At 41.2% G+C, this 17,834-nt stretch overlaps 1 protein-coding gene across 6 annotated transcripts in view; it reads right to left on the bottom strand.

Annotated features, from left to right (window-relative positions):
• DGKB (diacylglycerol kinase beta) overlaps positions 1-17,834 on the bottom strand; it is an 889,407-nt gene that overhangs the window by 44,874 nt on the left and 826,699 nt on the right. For all 6 annotated transcript variants that reach the window (XR_012320016.1, XM_073677272.1, XM_073677273.1 and 3 more), the window contains 2 exons: positions 11,556-11,676; positions 10,624-10,684 (listed from right to left, as the gene is read on the bottom strand). Coding sequence is in view for 5 of the 6 variants with exons in the window: in XM_073677272.1 (XP_073533373.1) it covers positions 10,624-10,684; positions 11,556-11,676 (182 nt within the window). In the remaining variant the exon portion in view is untranslated. The remainder of the gene's footprint in view (positions 1-10,623; positions 10,685-11,555; positions 11,677-17,834) is intronic.

The raw sequence follows: 17,834 nt of genomic DNA, 5'->3' as shown, positions 1-17,834 counted from the left end.
CTAGTGAATCCTGCTTTGAGCAGGGGGTTGGACCAGATGACCCAGGAGGTCCCTTCCAACTCTACCATTCTATGATTCTATTCTATGATTCTATGATTCCACTCAGTATCAGCAGATTCTTGACAACAATGTTCAAGAATCAGTGACAAAGTTGAAGTTACGCAGGGGATGGATCTTTCAGCAAGACAATGATCCAAAACACCGCTCCAAATCTACTCAGGCATTCATGCAGAGGAGCAATTACAATGTTCTGGAATGGCCATCCCTGTCCCCAGACCTGAATATCATTGAACATCTGTGGGATCATTTGAAGAGGGCAGTCCATGCTCGGCGACCATCAAGCTTAACTGAACTGGAATTGTTTTGTAAAGAGGAATGGTCAAAAATACCTTCATCCAGGATCCAGGAAATCATTAAAAGCTACAGGAAGCGACTAGAGGCTGTTATTTTTGCAAAAGGAGGAACTACTAAATATTAATGTCACTTTTCTGGTGAGGTGCCCATACTTATGCACCTGTCAAATTTTGTTTGAATGCAGATTGCACATTTTCTGTTAGTACAATAAACCTCATTTCAAGGCAGAAACATTACTGTGTCCAACAGTTATTACATATATCAAACTGAAATAGCTGTTGCAAAAACACCAATTTTTATAAAACATTAAGCTTAAGATTAATAGGGGTGCCCAAACTTTTTCATATAACTGTAATCACCATGAGGGCCAGAGTTTGACACGTATGTACTAGATTAAGTAACAATAATAATAAAAAAAAATCTTCATATCCTTTAGGGCAGGGTTCCCCAACTCCTGTCCTCAAGGCCCACCAACAGGTCATGTTTTCAGGATTTCCTTAGTGTTGCACAGGCAATAATTCCATCACCCCTGCAATACTAAGGAAATCCTGAAAACATGACCTGTTGGTGGGCCTTGAGGACAGGAGTTGGGGTGTTGAGGGAGGGCAGCAATGACCCTTCACGGTTAACCAAGTGAGTGTCAAATTATTATGTTACAAGGTTGATTGTGCAATCCAATAGAAAACCAGACGGAGGCAAAACTCTCTATGGGGGGGATTCGAGAATCTCTAACCCCGTTTATTTCTACTTAGCATTTTATATTGTTTTGAGTTTATTAATATCCAATCACCTACAGCCATACTACAAGCTTGAACCAATGTTAGTACAATTATTACGGAAATACACATATGGTCATATTATCGTTAGTTCGGTGCATGATGGAAAGTTACAAGGTTATACATCCCGGCTCAGACTAGCTAGATAACAGGAGCAGGGTGTCTCATAGAATGTTCTTGAGAGAAAAGGTTAGTGTGGGAAAGTTGCATGTGAAACAAGAGGAAAGAAGGAAAGAATGTATGTTATGCAAAGAGTATAATAACATGATTTTGAAGCAAGCAGACAAAATAGAGTTGCCATAGCATGAATATCAATATGTTCTTTACAGGGGAACCCTGCCTTAGGGGAGCCACTTCTCTTTCATTTGCTTTGGTCCCTGCCAGACTACTGGCATCAAAATCCAGAAGCGGAGAAGTCTACAGCCATAAAAGTATTGGACAACATTTTTAATGGTTTATGTCCAAGAGATGGGATCCTCATAGGACGCAGTATTCAATTATTGTTACATGTCTTAGGAAGTCCTGCCTCTGGAACATGCACCTATATGTAAAGCAAGGGTCTTCAACCCATCTGTAGATGTGGGATGTGCATGCACCTCACCAGAAGTGTCAGAGTATCTCTGTTCTCTGGAGAGATACTGGTCAGACCCATATCTATTCTATATTTATGCCATATCAAATAGATTTGACATAATTATTAGAATTAGGAATAACCCATTTAGAAACTGTATAGTTGTGACTTAAAAGGGAATCTGTTAGCGGGATTGCACCCCACAAACTAATTACATGACCATGTAGCTCATTAAAAATCAAGTCCAGCAATATCCTTACATGACCAGTCCATTCCTCCATTACTGAGAAATCAGCTTTTGAATTAATATGCAAATGAGGCTGAAGAGCTACAATAGATCTGAAGCCTCTGGTTATTTGCTTAAAAAGCAACCCAGAGTACACCATTTTTCTGCTCCATTTGCTTGTTAGCACCTCAGAATACAGCCAGATCTGTTCAGCGATAAAAATCAAGAAATTTAAACTGAATGTGCAAAATATTGGCCTCCTTTTCCATTCTGTTGCAGTGTGTTGGTCAAGCTATTCACACCAGGTGTCTGTGAAGAATAGAATTAGTAAATTACAGGCCTGCTATTTAAAATTTTGGTTTTCTTTCAGACATATCACATATAACTGCGTTCCAAAATCACCCATTTCTCGTGAAAGTGGAAAATATTGTCCTCCATTTAAAATGGGTAAGGTGCGTTGCAAGGGATGGGGAAGTGGACGTGATGGTGATAGTGCATGCAGAGGCCGAGGCCGTGGGCATGCTGAAATTGTGCCACAACAAATACCCACATCTTGTCTCTTGACCTTCCTGTCCCAATTACTAGGGGACCGCAGTACACCACTATTGCACCCAGAGCAGTGTCAAAAGGTTGTTGGTTGGATAGCAGATAATGCTTCCAGTCACTTTGCCACCACCACCATCACCCTGTCTTCCACACGGTCAAGTCTCAGTAGCCTGGACCACATATTCCTCACTCTCATTTTCTTTCCTCCCACCATGCCGAGTGCCTGGAGACAACTTATCCCACACTTGGACACTCAGGAGAGCTGTTCATTTTTCCATTTGTAGATTCGGGCCTCTCGCCCGGCCAGCTTCAAGCGAGTCAAGAGGAGAACACGTGTAGTGATGCCAAAATATTGGAGCAGCCACGGTCACACGTAGGCAACGGTGGGAAAGTGCAATTACTGTCGCAAGAGGTGGATGATGGTGATGATGAGACACAATTGCCAGAAAGTCAGGAGTAGGACCAGGATGCGGAAGTGGAAGACGAGGTGGTGGATGATATAGCAACTGACCCAACCTGGCAGGGGGACATGCAGAGTGAGGACAGCAGCACACAGGGGGAGGGAGGCATAGCACCACAACAGGCAGGAAGAAGCAGTGTGGTAGCCGCAAGCACAAGGCGGTAAAGCGTTCCTCGTAACGCCAACATGACGGAAGTTGCCAGTACAACTGTTAGGTCTTCCCGAGTCTGGTTGTTTTTTAAAGACTCTGCAGATAACCCCAAAAAGGCTATTAGCACCTCCAGCCAGACCAGTATCAGCAGGGGTAGCAAAACTAGCAGCCTGACCACCACCAGTATGATCAGGCACATGGCAGCAAAGCACCCGACTAAGTGGGTCGAATCCCAGGGTCCAGAAACAGTTTATGACAAGTGACATCACTGCTTCTTCGGCTGTTGTGCGTGCATGCCAATCCCCTGTCCATGGCGCATGCCAAGATGCCTCCCGCCCTGCAGGTGTCGTTGCACACTCTCAAGTAGCAGCACCAGCAAGCACGTCCACATCCTTGTCCCAGCGCAGCGTTCAGTTGTCCCTACCCCAGTCCTTGGAACGCAAGTGCAAATACGCAGCCAACGCCCCACAGGCCGCACTACTAAATTCACACATTTCGCAAATGCTTGCGCTAGAAATGTTGCCTTTTATGCTCGTAAAGAATGAAGCTTTCCGCAACCTGATGGCGGCGGCCGTCCCTCGGTACATGGTCCCCAGCCGCCACTATTTCTCCCGGTGTGCCATCCCCGCATTACACGAGCAGGAGTCCCACAACATTAGTCGTGCCCTCAACAATGTAGTTACTGGGAAAGTCTACCTAACCACGGACACGTGGACAAGTGCTTGTGGGCAAGGATGGTACATCTCGCTGACCGACAACTGGGTTACTATAGTGGAAGCCGGGACCCAGTCGGACCTTGGGATGGAACACATCCTCCCAATGATGAGGGTTGTGGGCCCTGGGTCAAACAGGGTTGCCCCCACATTCTACAGCTCCTGTACCTCCCCCTCTTCAGCCTCCATCTCTGAATGATCACATCAGTGGCAAGCTGGAAGCACTGCAGCACTGCCTCGGCCAAGCGGCAACTGGCTGTGCTGAAGCTAATATGCTTAGGTGACAAACTGCACAATGCTGAAGAGTTGTGGACAGCTCTGAAAGAGCAGGCAGATCTGTGGTTGACACCGCTGACCCTACAACCAGGCATGGTCGTGTGTGACAATGGCCGGCACCTGGTAGCGGCTCTGAGGTGAGGTGAGCTCACATACGTATCATGCCTGGCCCATGTGCTTAACCTTGTGGTTCAGCGGTTTCTCAAAAAATACCCAGATCTGCTAGATCTGCTTGTTAAAGTACGCCACCTGTGTGCCCATTTTAGAAAGTCAGCTACAGCTTCCGCTGCCCTTGCCGTGCTTCAGCAGCATTTGCAGCTTCAAGCTCATCGATTGGCGTGCGATGTCCCCACGCATTGGAACTCTACATTGCAGATGTTGGGAAGGATTTGTGAGCAGAAGAGGGCAGTTGTTGACTACTAGCATCAACAAGGCCGTCGGTATTCAGGTCAGACACAACACATAAGACCTCAGGAGTGGACATGGATGTCAGACATATGTACCATCCTCTGACGACTCCACCAAGATGGTAAGCTGCGATGACGCCATAATTATCATCACCATCCTGCTTCTCTATCTTCTGAAACACTCTCTGCTCACAATTAAAGAGGATGCATTGCAGGCGGAGCATGATGAGATGGAGCAAGGAACCATACAGGGTGATTCCACACAGTCCAGCCTCATTTCATCCCAACGTGGATTGGGTGAGAATGAGGAAGAGGAGGAGGAGGAAGAACAGGAGCTAGTTTCCTGCGCTATAGATGGTACTACCTGCACAACTGTCATACCGTCTGTTCAGCATGGATGACATGAGGACAGGGAGAAGGAGGAGGAGGATGAGAAGGAGAGCATGGTCAGTCGTCCTCTTGGTGAGGACACGGAAGTCTTGCCTGTTAGCAGTCTGGCACACATGGCTGAGTTTATGTTACGCTGCCTTTCCCGTGACCCTCGTGTTTTCCAAATTTTGGGTGACAGTCATTACTGGTTGGTGACACTTCTAGACCCACGCTAGAAGGAGAAATTTCTGTCTCTTGTTCCCGAGCAGGACAGGCCTAATAAAATGGTGCAGTACGAGAAGGCCCTTGTTGCAGAATTATTTAAAAAATTCCCATCTGAAAACGCTGGCGGCAGAGGTCACAGTTTGTTGGAAAACCAATGAGTAAAGGCGAGAGAGACACAATTTCAATCCAGCAGAGGCAGGGGAACACTGTCAAAGTTCTGGGACAGTTATATCAGACCCTCCCATCGCACATGCCCTGAGGAGCGGGGTACTCTCCCAAGGAGGGAAAACTTTCGTACCAACGTCCTCCGTGATTCCTCTGTGCCTTATAATTATTGGGTATCCAAGCTGGACACGTGGCATGAACTGGCTCTCTATGCCTTGGAGGTCCTGGGCTGCCCTGCCGCTAGCATTTTGTCAGAGCGGGTTTTTAGTGCCACCGGTGGAATTATAACCAATAAGCGCATCCGCCTGTCAACTGAAAATACTGACAGGCTGACTCTTATAAAAATGAACAAGGGCTGGATTGGGCCAGACTTCTCAACACCACCGAATGATAGCAGCGTAACACAAACTCAAATAAAGTGTTTTTTTTTGGGAGGTCTAACTGTATTCCCATGCACCTCAGTATTCACACCCTGACATGGGTAAACGCTTCCTCATTTTATCTATTTGCTCTTGTTCTCCTCCTTCTCCTCATCCTCCACATCAACCTCCATATCACCACCATATCACCATATCTACTTCTCTTGCAAGGGACATTGGAGTTCCTCCAAATTTTTGGCAGCCGTTGCATTCACTGCATAGGCAAAGAGTATGGGATACTCACTTCCTAATAATGGCAACAGCGTTTTCAGGAGGCCTTCTGACCTCTATGTCTCTTGAAAGTGGCATTGGAGATCCTCCAAATTTTTGGCAGCCGTTGCATTTACTGCATAGGCAAACAGTATGGGAGATCCACTTCCTAATAATGGGAACATTGTTTTCAGGAGGCCCTCTGACCTCTACGTCTCTTGCAAAGGGCATTGGAGTTCCTCCAAATTTTTGGCAGCCATTGCATTCACTGCATAGGCAAACAGTATGGGATACTCACTTCCTAATAATGGGAACAGCGTTTTCAGGAGGCCGTCTGACCTCTATGTCTCTTGAAAGTGGCATTGGAGTTCCTCCAAATTTTTGGCAGCCGTTGCATTTACTGTATAGGCAAATAGTATGCGAGACCCACTTCCTAATAATGGGAACATTGTTTTCAGGAGGCCCTCTGACCTCTACGTCTCTTGCAAAGGGCATTGGAGTTCCTCCAAATTTTTGGCAGCCGTTGCTTCACTGCATAGGCAAACAGTATGGGAGACCCACTTCCTAATAATGGGAACATTGTTTTCAGGAGGCCCTCTGACCTCTACATCTCTTGAAGGGGGCATTGGAGTTCCTCCAAATTTTTAGTAGCCGTTGCTTCACTGCATAGGTAAACATTATGGTAGACCCACTTTCTAATAATGGGAACATTGTTTTCAGGAGGCCCTCCGACCTCTACATCTCTTGGAAGGGGCATTGGAGTTCCTCCAAATTTTTGGCAGCTGTTTCTTTACTGCATAGGCAAACAGTATGGGAGACCCACTTCCTAATAATGGGAACATTGTTTTCATGATTCCCTCCGACCTCTACGTCTCTTGCAAGGGGAATTGGAGTTCCTCCAAATTTTTAGCAGCCATTGCATTCACTGCATAGGCAAACAGTATGGGAAACCCACTTCCTAATAATGGGAACATTGTTTTCAGGAGGCCCTCCGACCTCTATGTCTCTTGCATGGGGCATTGGAGTGCCTCCAAATTTTTGGCAGCCGTTGCATTCACTGCATATGCAAAAAGTATGGGAGACTTACTCCTTTTTAATGGGAACATGTCATACTCGTTATTGTGGCCCAGCACCATGTGTCTTTAAATTGTTAGTAGGGTTTTTCTTAAATTTTGGCAGCCGTTGGACTCAATGCATGCTCTATAACCGGATAGCAGACCCTCTCTTTTCTAATGGGAACATGTCGTTATTGTAGCCCAGTTCCATGTGTCTTTAAATTGTTAGTACGGTTTTTCCTAAATTTTGGCAGCCGTTTGACTCACTGCATACCCTATAACTGCATAGAAAACCCTCTCTTTTCTAATGGGAACATGTCGCTACTGTAACATAGCTTCATGTGTCTTTATATTGTTAGTGGGGTTTTTCCTAAATTTTGGCAGCCGTTGGACTCACTGCATACCCTATAACTGTATAGCAGACGTTCTCCTTTCTAAGGAGAACATGTTGTTACTGTGGCCCATATCTATGTGTCTTTAAATTGTTATTGGGGTTTTTCCAAAATTTTGGCAGCCCTTGCAGTTACTGCATGAGCATTACCACTATTGGAGACCCGCTGCTTTATAATGGAAACATTTTTTTTACTGAGACCCTCATCTATATCTCTTCAAAGGGTTATTGGGGTGCGTCCAAATTTTTGGCAGCCCTTGATGTCACTGCATACGCAATAACAGTATAGGAGACCCACTCTTTAATAATGGGAACAACAAAGCATAGCATACTGCTGGCCCTTTAAGAATAGTAAGGCTGTAAAAATAGTTTTTGTGACTTTCACAATCCGTCTTTCATAAATGAAACAGGATGTGTCTGCAAAAGTGCAAAAACGCATCAAAAACTCTACGTGTGAACATAGCCCAAGATGTGGAGGAGCATTTTTGTTTTCGGTTATTTATTTTGCCTTATATACAAGTCATTACCCTGGAAAGGATGTTCCTTAACATATTTCCCAGGAAAATCCATTTTTTTTTTTTTTTGTGAGTCTGTAAAAGTGGCATAATACTCTGACAACGTTGTTGACAGCAGTAACCTGGGCATCAGAAATGCTTCCAGGGGTCTTCCCCATGCTGTTCCCATGTCATTTGAGCACTTTTCCCACCGATTTGGGCAATTTTTAGGTCCTCTGCAGACTGCCGGGGGGAGCCGCCTGAAAAATGCTTGAATTTCCCATAGACTTACCCGAGTATTTCAATGTGCTCGACCCGAGCAACGAGTACCCGAGCATTTTAGTGCTCGCTCATCACTAGAGATTACACAAGATAATTTTTTTAGCCTATATTAGGCCCAGGACTGGCTCTTGAAGTGCTACCAACATCATCTATTCATGAACTAGGCAATAACTTCATGATCGCTCGGAGGGTAACAGCTATAACCCTCACTATTCTTTAGAACGGCAGTCCCATAGACAATTTATTGAGCATGGCACACATGCGTGGTCACCTCTCCATTCTAAGGAGGCATAGCAGAACCCCGAGGTATGACCCTCAGTAATCAGAAAGTCATCTTCTATTCTTTTTTCTTTTACATTATTTAAAAGTGAATAGTTAATGTGTAGAAGACCTTGCAAGACTTTGTGAAGGACGGTTTGACATCACGGCTTGATCATGTGATTGTGGTGAATAAGCGATAGCTTGATAAGATGGACATAACCTTACTGGTAAACATCACCAGGGCTGATGAATGAATATTGAAGAGATCCACCACTTTAGTCACTCAACTGAAATGACAAAACTTGAATCCTGGCATTGCCTCTGGGTGGTTGCTGTCACAGCTCTGCCCCTAATATGGATGCATCTAAAATCATCAGCGAAGGATGAGAAGAAGAGATGAGTCTTAGCCAAAGATGTGTTTTTATCCACCCTGGTCTCATGTTAGACCAATACGTCATGGAGGGTTCCAGTTATAGCAAGCAGCTTATATTGATTGGTATGTGAGGTGGGGTCAACATGGAGGTCTCCTGGGTCAAATATACAAAAAAAATTCATTTGTATGTTTTTTATCTTTATCCATTTTAATTGTATTAAGGGCCAGAACAAGGTCAAATCAATATAGTATGGTAAGAGTCTAGCAAAATTATTAAGTTCCTGTTGAAAACAAAGTTTAGGATATCTAGTACCCCAAGGATTCCCAGCCAGATAAACAGCATATTAACCCTGATATATTACATCCTAGGATTTTACCCGGGAAGAGGCACGCTATGTTCCCTTTGGATATATTTTTTCACAAAGGTTATGCAAAATGGTGTATGGCCATATACTTTGCAGAACTTTTACATACTTTTTTAGGTAGGGTTTTTTGTCTTAGAAGCCATAAGGATCCCAGCTGTACGTTACCTAGGATTCACAACTCTGTAGTGCCACAGTTCACTAACAAGCAGCAAATGATTAGTATTAGATTATGTAGCCCTCAAAAAAATTCTTTTTAGTATTTGTAACCTTTGGAGAAGTCATCGTTGCCTTCCCCTGGTTTCAGCCCTATTTATACTCAAAGTCTTTCTCTTTTTCTCATTTATGAAAAGGTCCACTAAAGGGATCTAAAAAGGAGAAGTTTTTGGAACTCAAGAGTAATGAATTGCTTTATTAAAGTCACTTCTACTTAGGAGTGTTTCTAGTTTCTCATATTGTTATAATGAGCTTGTGTCTACATTTTCAGAGCCGTTCATGGGAATGAACGTTAGTGAGCCGCAAACCCTTTCCTCGGCAGTAAATAACCGAACAATAACAGAGAGTGCTTACGAAAGGAATCCGAAATGAGGAATTCAGCCTTGTTATAATTTATACTTTGTAACGTTTTCTTGGAGATATTCTCTGCTGGGAGGTAAATGGTGGAGAAATGTGATGTGACATTGACATACTGTAATTACCGAATCACCATTTATTTACGCGAGACAGAAGATACAGCTGGAGAAGGTTGACAATCCAGAGGAGGAAAGTGGCTAACCTAGCAAATTTTTGATTTATTTTGGATTTGGTGGTTGGATCCAAATGATCAAAGGCTTTGGTTTTATTCTTGATGAAAATTTGTCCTGAGTCAATGCAGCTTGGATTCACCACCCACTTTAACATGATTCATGACTTTCTTTATTCCTCTTTTCTAGGTATGAAAACTATGTAAGGATTTAATTGACTGATGCAGGTAGATTGAGTTTGAAAGCTAGCCAAAAAAAATTCCCCCAGATTAAGAAAAAATATCATCAAGCTAAATTTACCATGAGTGGGGTCCTTGAGTTTAGAGTATTAGTCATTCTTAATCCAAACTATGACTTGTAAAACCTGAGGCCTTTGGTAACTAAGAGAAGATTTTATTAAAGGGACTCTGTCTGCACAGAATGACGGTTCAAACCAAGGAGAGGTGCTCAGTGCACCCTAGGTGCGGCCAAACATTTAAGTGCACCTTCCCATCTGCTTGTTTCCTATCCTATCTCCACCCTCCTCTCTTCTCTGATTGACAGCTCTGGGTTCACAGAGCCATAGAAGAGTAAATATAGATAGAAAACAAGCAGTTGGGAAGATGCACTTAAATGTTTGGCCACACCAAGGGTGCGCCGAGCGTCTGTACTTGGTTTGAACAGTCATTATGTGATGACAGATTCCCTTTGACAGTTTTTTTCCCTTGCAACACTTTAGACCAATAAATAAGCCCCATTTTGAGTAGTCTATTCTAGGATATAAAAAAGGTAAAGTTTTTGAAAAATGTACTTACCGTGCAAGGTGTCTGCATCCAGGGTTCCCCATCAATCTGCATAGGAAGAGACTTGCTGGTCCTTTGAATAAAGACAAGGGAAATTTAAATTTAACATGTCAGGGTGGATAACAGGTAGATAAATAAGATGTCTAACCCCTGTTGGGTTATATAAATTCCTTATTTTCTCTGTTGCTGAATGATTTGACTTTTCCCGAAGTGATGTATGCGCTTTGTTCTTAAACTTGCCATGCACATTACATAGTTGTGGACTGAATCCCAGTACAGGAACAGCAGTCTGCTCGTCCAGGTGTTTGTGTGTTCTCTATAAGAGCGCTGTTGCAAGAGTCATTTGACAGTGGCTTATCTCTCTGCTGAACAAAAGTCTTGGGTGATTGACTTCCAACCACCCAATCATTATTGCTACAGATCCTTGTACATGTTAAGTGGTCAGCATATCCCACTAAATTTGGCACATTTGACCATCTTTTATGTAATGTACTGTTTAATGGGGCCTTTAGTCAAACAGATACACATTCCCTGCTGCTTTTCTATCACTGCATAGTCGCAGAAACATGGAAAGAAATATTCTACAGCTACAGCTACCTTCTCTCCCTCCTTTCTGTCTTCAATTTATCACATTACAGCAGTTAGATTAGTTGATAACTAAGAAAGTTTTGGAATATTTACAAAGATCCTCAAGCTAGGAGAGCAAAAATACAGACTTCTGGAAGGTCAAGGAGATAACAATTTGCCCTAAAAAGATACTTTAGAACATTTTGGAGGCACTATAAAAGAGCAAAAATTGTATTGGCACAATAAAAGCTAAATTCAGTCCCATTTAAAAAGTGGGGCTGAATTTGGCCCCATTACGGTGCCGTCTAAATTTTTTAATTAAAGCATGTTTTTATTGAAAAATTTAAAAATAACAAAAATAATAATAATAATCCTACCTTATAACCACAGAGGAACATTGTGCAAGACGCCTCCCAGCACTTTTCAGTCCTGTGTAAATCTGTCCCATCTCCATTGCTCCTTCCAAGCCAACTACTTCCAACAGTTGATCACTTAAGTCTAAAAAAAGAAGAAGAAACAGCTATGAAACCACATTTTTGTCCTTCAAATCTACAAATAATCATTTTATCTCTATACTCATTTTCTACATATGTTTTGCAAAAATTATTCTCATAGCTCAAAAATAATTACAATTTATATAAACATATCAGAAAAGGAACTAAAGTAAACAGTTCATTTAATCAAGTGCGACTTCTAAAATTTCTGGATAACACCTTTGACTAGCGATTAGTTTGAATTGCACTGCCATATAGAAATGCAGTAAAAGAAATGGTTGACATGTAATATATGAAGGGTCGGATCTGCTACCGCGAGAGTGACACTTATTTAATAAGTCTATGCTCTAATTCATAAGAAAAGGTCTTGAGGACAGAATCACCCTTTATTTTCATATACCCTCATAGGTCATATGGACATGGGGGTGGTTGTGCTGTGACAATCCATATAATAGTTTGTGGCAAAAAGCAACGAAGATCAATGCAAATACCTCACCTTGTTTGAAAAAAAAATCTTAATACTTAGTGTATAATGGAGTCAGACCATGCCGCTGCTTTGGGACCCCAGAAGATAGAGTCCTAAAGCAGGTTGGAATCATTCGTTATTTAATAAGGGAAAACCCCCCCCAAAAAAACCAAAATGAGCAAATACCCTGTAGTAAGTACATAAGAAAATAGTAATAGTACATGTAAATAATATAGGGGACTTAGTTATCACTATTTTGATCAAAAAAGAATAAAAGACAACCCACCTCGACAAGGTGTACCCATCGGAGACAGTCATATCCTGCCCCTAGTATTAAAATCTCACCTTGTGGCAGCCAACCTCAATGTAGATGGGGGCAGAGCAGGACCGGGGTCAGATACCAGGCCATGGAAAGCTATATAAATGAAATGCTTGGCTCAAAAAAGGAGGCCACACCCCTGTTTGTACAAAGTACAAGAAACTACAGCAAAACCAATGAAATGAGCCGGAGCATAAGTTGGTATAAGTGCGATGTGTAAGAGCACGTACACATTGAGGCCATTTCACAGAGAAAATCCAAGAAACAAAAAAACAAAACAAAAAGAACAAATACCCTGAAGTACGTAAAAAAGAGTTTACTTACTACAGGGTATTTGCTCATTTTTGTTTATGTCTTAGGTTTTCTGTTTTGAAATGGCCACAGTGTGAACGTGCTCTTACACATCTCACTTATACCAACTTATGCTCTGGCTCATTTCTTTGGTTTTGCTGTAGTTTCTTGTACTTTGAATAAATAGGGCTGTGGCCTCCTTTTGAGCTATGTATTTCATCTAGCTTCCCATATTGGTCCTTCTCTGCTCTCTGCCCTCATCTACATTGAGGTCAGCTGACACAAGGTCAGGTTTTAATACTACAGACAGGACATGACTGCCCCCGATGGTTTTGCAATATTTTATAGGGGTTGCCCCATAAACAACATTTTTCTCCTACCCCAGGATAGATGATGACTGTATGATTGTTCAGAGTCTAGCTGCTGAGGCCATCTTCGAGATCAGGGGGGAAATAGAGAGTTACAGAATATGTTCGACTACCATTTCTATAGACAGTCAATGGAGTGATGGTTGCACATGCTAATTACTGCTCCATTCACACAGGGAACCATGGGACCTTGGGACTCCCATTTTTCTGATCAGTGGTGGTCCAAACAATTGGCCCTCCATCAAAAATACATTCATCCCTTATCCTGTAGACAAGTTATTTATGAGGATCCCTATTGCAGGCATTTAAAGTTATCAAAAATGAAAGTTGTCTCAAAAACAGTGCCACTCCTGGCCGCAGGTTATGCAGGGTATTACATCTCTGACTCAAATAATTAAATATGGAATATCAGACAGTTCTCCTGGACAGTTCTTCCCCAGTGATTTTAGGAGTTGCACACCCTATTTTACTCTTTGCTGGTCCCCATAACCTCAGAAGACTTTTCCATGCAATTCTAAAAATGTTGCAGCCCCATGTAAACTTCCTCATCTGTTTCCTCTAATTGAGTGCTCCCTATACGGTGGTCTGAAAAAAATAAGCCCCTTTATTAAAAGCCAGTGAATGAGGAGTGATCTGCAAGAGGGGATTGTCCCAGATGATGCAGACTATTTTTTTAAGGGAATGCATTGTGGAGGATTTGTGAATGAGGGTTTTGCAGGGTTTCACAGTCAATGAGTGGATATAGTGTGTGGGAATGTTTTCACAGCTCTATGTCTCTTCTGGCCTCTTCCATAAACGGAGCTACTTCACGTGTCTCCTCATATTAGAGCTAGGGGCAAACAAAGCGTGCTCTCATGAATGACGGCCGATGTCAGCACATTGTGAATGGCGCACACAGTACGTCTGACCCCTCGCACTCATTCTTGATCCTCGGATAAAAGTCACTAGGGAGATGGGCGTCCCACTTCCTTGCATCGTTTCAGCTGCTCTGCGAAATTAAATGAGTTGTCTTTTTTTTTTTTGTTCTTTTTTTTCCATTCATTACCAGAAATTTATAGAAAATATATTGATTATTATTATTATTATTATTATATTCTTATATTTATTATTTCATTTTAAAACAATCAGCAAATTATCCATTTTTTATTACAATTCTATTATTATTAGTATTAATAATAATACTAATAATAATCAGCAAATTATCCAATTTTTTATTACAATTCTATTATTATTAGTATTAATAATAATACCAATAATCAGCAAATTATCCAATTTTTTATCACAATTATATTATTATTGGTATTAATAATAATACTACAAAAAATCTGCCAAATATCCAATTTTTTATTACAATTATATTATTATTGGTATTAATAATAATACTAATAATAATCAGCAAATTATCCAATTTTTTATTACAATTATATTATTATTAGTATTAATAATAATACTAATAATAATCAGCAAATTATCCAATTTTTTATTACAATTCTATTATTATTGGTATTAATAATAATACTAATAATAATCAGCAAATTATCCAATTTTTTATTACAATTCTATTATTATTGGTATTAATAATAATACTAATAATAATCAGCAAATTATCCAATTTTTTATTACAATTCTATTATTATTGGTATTAATAATAATACTACTAATAATCAGCAAATGATCCAATTTTTTATTACAATTATATTATTATTAGTATTAATAATAATACTAATAATAATCAGCAAATTATCCATTTTTTTATTACAATTATATTATCAATAAGATTAATACTACTACTAATAATAATAATCTAATTGGAATAAAAAAATAATAATTTACTGATTGTTTTAAAATGAAAAAATAAATATAATAATAATATAGTATTATTACTAAAACGCAAATCATATTTTTCATGTTTGTGTAGTGAACAAAAATTATACTAAATATGCTTAAAAACAACAAATTATTATGCAAGTTACTAATATAGTTCATTTATTAAAAGTGCCACAATCTAAAGGGATCTGCAGTCCACTTCCCGCTTCTGCTCAAAATAATATAATCTTTCTTATACCGGGACATCATTGTTGTGTTCTGTATGAAGGGGACGGGTTGACAGGATTATTTCAATAGCAAAGCCAGTTCTATGTTCTCTCTATGCATCAGCTCTAACACTGAAGGATGGCTGGCTTTTCTGTAAATGAGTTGGTCAGCCAGCCCCCTTCACATAAGGAAATGCTAGCAGTGGACCTGAAGTGACCTGGGATTGGAGTCGATATCTTGAGCTTGAGGAACCTTTGACAACTGATCATATTATTTACAGTGGGTACGGAAAGTATTCAGACCCCTTTAAATTTTTCACTCTTTGTTTCATTGCAGAAAATTTGATAAATTCTAAAAAGTTCATTTTTTTCTCATTAAAGTCCACTCTGCACCCCATCTTGACTGAAAAAAAACAGAAATGTAGAAATTTTTGCAAATTTATTAAAAAAGAAAAACTGAAATATCACATGGTCATAAGTATTCAGACTCTTTGCTCAGTATTGAGTAGAAGGACCCGTTTGAGCTAGTACAGCCATGAGTCTTCTTGGGAATGATGCAACAAGTTTTTCACCCCTGGATTTGGGGATCCTCTGCCATTCTTCCTTGCAGATCCTCTCCAGTTCCGTCAGGTTGGATGGTGAACGTTGGTAGACAGCCATTTTCAGGTCTCTCCAGAGATGGTCAATTGGGTTTTGGTCAGGCCTCTGGCTGGGCCAGTCAAGAATGGTCACAGAGTTGTTCTGAAGCCACTCCTTTGTTATTTTAGCTGTGTGCTTAGGGTCATTGTCTTGTTGGAAGGTGAACCTTCAGCCAAGTCTCAGGTCCAGAGCACTCTGGAAGAGGTTTTCATCCAGGATATCTCTGTACTTGGCCACATTCATGTTTCCTTCAATTGCAACCAGTCGTCCTGTCCCGGCAGCTGAAAAACACCCCCATAGCATGATGCTGCCACCACCATGTTTCACTGTTGGGATTGTATTGGGCAGGTGATGAGCAGTGCCTGGATTTCTCCACACATGCCACTTAGAATTATCACCAAAAAGTTCTATCTTCGTCTCATCAGACCAGAGACTCTTATTTCTCATAGTCTGGGAGTCCTTCATGTGTTTTGGAGCAAACTCTATGCGGGCTTTCATATGTCTAGCACTGAGGAGAGGCTTCCGTCGGGCCACTCTGCCATAAAGGCCCAACTGGTGGAGGGCTGCAGTGATAGTTGACTTTGTGGAACTTTCTCCCATCTCCCTACTGCATCTCTGGAGCTCAGCCACAGTGATCTTGGGGTTCTTCTTTACCTCTCTCACCAAGACTCTTCTCCCACGATTTCTCAGTTTGGCTGGACGACCCTGTCTAGGAAGACTTCTGGTGTTCCCAAACTTCTTCCATTTAAGGATTATGGAGGCCACTGAGCTCTTAGGAACCTTGAGTAAGGCAGAAATTTTTTTGTAACCTTGGCCAGATCTGTGCCTTGCCACAATTCTGTCTCTGAGCTCCTTGGGCAGTTCCTTTGAGCTCATGATTCTCATTTGGTCTGACATGCACTGTGAGTGGTGAGGTCTTATATAGACAGGTGTGTGCCTCTCCAAATCAAGTCCTATCAGTTTAATTAAACACAGCTGGACTCCAATGAAGGAGTAGAACCATCTCAAGGAGGATCACAAGGAAATGGACAGCATGTGACTTAAATATGAGTTTCTGAGCAAAGGGTCTGAATACTTATGACCATGTGATATTTCATTTTTTCTTTTCTAATAAATTTGCAAAAATTTCTACATTTCTGGTCTTTTTCAGTCAAGATGGGGTGCAGAGTGTACTTTAATGAGAAAAAAAATGAACTCTTTAGACTTTACCAAATGGCTGCAATGAAACAAAAAGTGAAAAATTTAAAGGGGTCTGAAAACTTTCCGTACCCACTGTATATCATATTTTTGTGTTATTTGCATTTGGTGTTTTTCTCTCATACTTTATGATACTATACTTAAACAAAACTCTGAAATCTTACAGTGTTCACTCTGGTCACTATTTTATTCTGATACGGTGTTCTGTAGAAATCACTTTTGATAACTGATAAGTATCATCAATATATTAATAACACAGGATCCACCATTCACAATAGGTGATGTTACAGCTCACCTCCTCCTCCTCCTGTACAATGACTGATAACACATCTATATACAGTAGATAACACAGGATCCACCATTCACAATAGGAGATGTCACAGCTCACCTCCTCCTCCTGTACAATGACTGATAACACCTCTATATACAGTAGATAACACAGGATCCACCATTCACAATAGGTGATGTCACAGCTCACCTCCTCCTCCTCCTGTACAATGACTGATAACATCTCTATATACAGTAGATAACACAGGATCCACCATTCACAATAGGAGATGTCACAGCTCACCTCCTCCTCCTGTACAATGACTGATAACACCTCTATATACAGTAGATAACACAGGATCCACCATTCACAATAGGAGATGTCACAGCTCACCTCCTCCTCCTGTACAATGACTGATAACACCTCTATATACAGTAGATAACACAGGATCCACCATTCACAATAGGTGATGTCACAGCTCACCTCCTCCTCCTCCTGTACAATGACTGGTAACACCTCTATATACAGTAGATAACACAGGATCCACCATTCACAATAGGAGATGTCACAGCTCACCTCCT

The sequence above is a fragment of the Phyllobates terribilis genome, unplaced genomic scaffold (genome assembly GCF_046119375.1).
Source record: "Phyllobates terribilis strain yellow unplaced genomic scaffold, ASM4611937v1 Scaffold_4__5_contigs__length_816908805, whole genome shotgun sequence".
Taxonomy (NCBI): domain Eukaryota; kingdom Metazoa; phylum Chordata; class Amphibia; order Anura; family Dendrobatidae; genus Phyllobates; species Phyllobates terribilis.
The sequence above is the reverse complement of the archived record's forward strand: the minus strand, read 5'-3'. Positions and strand labels throughout refer to the sequence as shown.